The following is a 2,826-nucleotide window of genomic DNA, read 5'->3' on the forward strand; positions in this document are numbered from 1 at the left end:
TAAGGATACGTGAGTATGGGAGAATTTCGTTGGTGTGATCACAGAACTTCGGGTTCGTGACACGTGTTATGGGCTGGACCGGTTTGTACACATGAGGTCAAACCTCGCCTTCGGAACTCCTAGGGTAATATCCTTTTTATCATAGAACTCTTAGCACAAACCGCTCCGCCACTATTCCCACGGACCCAGTTACTTCTTCTCCTTTGCATCGCTCACTCAGCATGATGACATCAACAAACTTCACTTCAAAGTTATACGAGTATAAGAGAACTTGTCCATTTGAAATACGGAACAACCGGTTCGGGTCACATGCATGTGAGAAGATTCAATCCCGTGGGCTCAAGATATTACATGGAGGAAAACTACGGGCATTACGAAATTCATTGTAATTTTGTATTTAAAATGGAAAATACAAAAAAAAAAAAAAACACTTATATCAGAACTACGAAATAAAATGGAAAAAATCCAGCTTAAACCCCAGCCCCACCCCCACTGGATTGACGGTGATGCTCCAATGTGTGGCTCTAAAGTCAATGAACCAAGACAAACCGCAATAAATTAATAAGGTTTTGGGAAGAACAGGACAATGATTTTTCTCTCTCTCTCTCTCGCTCGCTCGCTATAAAACGTGGCGATGTTTGCATGAATTGAATTGCACTTCGCTTGAAGTGTATCGACTCAAGTGCAGCACTTCTCTCTCTTTCCCCCTATCTTCAGGCTTCAGCCATGGCAGTGGCAATGGCCATGGGGAAGGCATCTCTTGCTCCTCCTCCTAGCCTACCTGGTCGCCGCCTCCCTCGCCTGTACATATTGTCCTCCCACCAGTCCGGTTGTTCCCAAACCACCTTTCCATCCCAAACCTCCCTATGTTCCCAAACCACCCTACCATCCCAAGCCTCCCAAGCCACCCTACCATCCCAAGCCACCATATGTTCCCAAGCCACCCCACCATCCCAAGCCACCATATGTTCCACCATATGTTCCCAAGCCACCATATGTTCCACCATACGTTCCCAAGCCACCCTACGTTCCACCATACGTTCCCAAGCCACCATATGTTCCCAAGCCACCCCACCATCCCAAGCCACCATATGTTCCCAAGCCTCCCTATGTTCCCAAGCCTCCCTTCTATCCCAAGCCTCCTTATGTTCCCAAGCCACCCTCCCATCCCAAGCCAGTTCCCAAACCACCCTTCTATCCCAAGCCTCCTTATGTTCCCAAGCCTCCCTATGTTCCCAAGCCACCCTTCTATCCCAAGCCTCCCTATGTTCCCAAGCCTCCCCACGGACCCAAACCTCCGGCCCCTTGCCCTCCTCCCCTGCCTACTCCTAAGCCTCCCAAGCCAAAGCCTCCCCCCAAGCCCAAGCCCCCCGTCGTATACCCGGAGCCCCAAGCGCAAACCCACCACCCAAGCCAAAGCCTCCCCCCCAAGCCAAAGCCTCCCCCCAAGCCGGAGCCCCCCGTCGTATACCCACCGCCCATGCCAAACCCTCCACCCATGCCAAAGCCTCCCCCCAAGCCGGAGCCCCCCGTCGTATACCCACCGCCCAAGCCAAAGCCCCCACCCATGCCAAAGCCTCCCCCCAAGCCGGAGCCCCCCGTCGTATACCCACCGCCCAAGCCAAAGCCTCCACCCATGCCAAAGCCTCCCCCCAAGCCGGAGCCCCCCGTCGTATACCCACCGCCCAAGCCAAAGCCTCCACCCATGCCAAAGCCTCCCCCCAAGCCGGAGCCCCCCATCGTATACCCACCGCCCATCCCAAAGCCACCGGTCATACCACCATCGCCGCCTTACGTCCCCAAACCACCGCCCGTCGAGAAGCCGTGCCCCCCACCGCCGCCGCCCCCAGTGCCGTGCCCGCCCCCGCCGGCGGCGCCGCAGACGTGCCCGATCGACACGTTGAAGCTTGGGGCATGCGTGGACGTGCTGGGCGGGCTGGTGCACGTCGGGATCGGGAGCAGCGCGAAGGACACGTGCTGCCCGGTGCTGCAGGGGCTGCTCGACCTGGACGCGGCGGTGTGCCTCTGCACCACCATCAGAGCCAAGCTCCTCAACATCAGCATCGTCGTCCCCATCGCCCTCGAGGTCCTCGTCGAGTGCGGCAAAACGCCTCCTGCTGGATTCCAGTGCCCCGCCTTATAAGAAGGTCGAACGTCTTCCGAGCGCATACACGTACCCCCTCCGAACGAAGCAGCAGCAGCAGCTCGTTTTGTGTCTAATGTTTTTCTTTTTGCTCCTGTTTTTTTCTCCCCCTTCCTTTCTGGCCTTTTTCTTTTTGGGTTTATGTTCATCGTATATGGAATGGATATACGGTGGGAGAAACTGTGGACAAAACCTCGTATTTCGTAGAGCCGTACCGTTCCGTACCGTACATGCTTTGCCAACCTCATCAATCTTTCCTTTTATCATTGTGCATGTGAAGTTGACCCGTGATCCATCGTGGGGACGCTGCATGAGCTAGTTACGTTAGGGTCGCGGCGAAAAGGAAATTATCCATAGCACGGGATATTCGAATGTATGGCTCGATTAGCCTTTTCAAAGTGCATAAAGCTGTTCCGTCCACGCACGTTGCCGAGTAACCTAAGGCTCCACCGATAGAGATAGAGTGACTAAGACAGTCTCCACAGACAGCGGGAGACGGAACGTCGCAAAACGCAGGTGAACTAGTGGTCTTGGTTTATGTTGGAATTCTTATCAACGTATATGCAGCTAGACAAAGCACGTGCATTATTGAGAAGCACACGTTAATAACATCCACGTGCCGCCGCGCCCTGTTCCCATTAACTTAGGTTCCGTTGTAATTATAATAACCTTAAGTATTTATC

At 54.0% G+C, this 2,826-nt stretch overlaps 1 protein-coding gene across 1 annotated transcript; it reads left to right on the forward strand.

Moving 5' to 3' along the window:
- Positions 1-724: 724 nt before the first annotated feature.
- On the forward strand, positions 725-2,419 carry LOC115752511 (36.4 kDa proline-rich protein). The gene is made up of 4 exons (XM_048283195.1): positions 725-963; positions 1,028-1,375; positions 1,553-1,624; positions 1,703-2,419. The coding sequence occupies exons 1-4, from the start codon at positions 727-729 to the stop codon at positions 2,141-2,143; spliced, it is 1,098 nt and encodes a 365-aa protein (XP_048139152.1). The 5' UTR covers positions 725-726; the 3' UTR covers positions 2,144-2,419.
- The last annotated feature ends 407 nt before the right edge of the window (positions 2,420-2,826 follow it).

This window comes from Rhodamnia argentea, chromosome 7 (genome assembly GCF_020921035.1).
Source record: "Rhodamnia argentea isolate NSW1041297 chromosome 7, ASM2092103v1, whole genome shotgun sequence".
Taxonomy (NCBI): domain Eukaryota; kingdom Viridiplantae; phylum Streptophyta; class Magnoliopsida; order Myrtales; family Myrtaceae; genus Rhodamnia; species Rhodamnia argentea.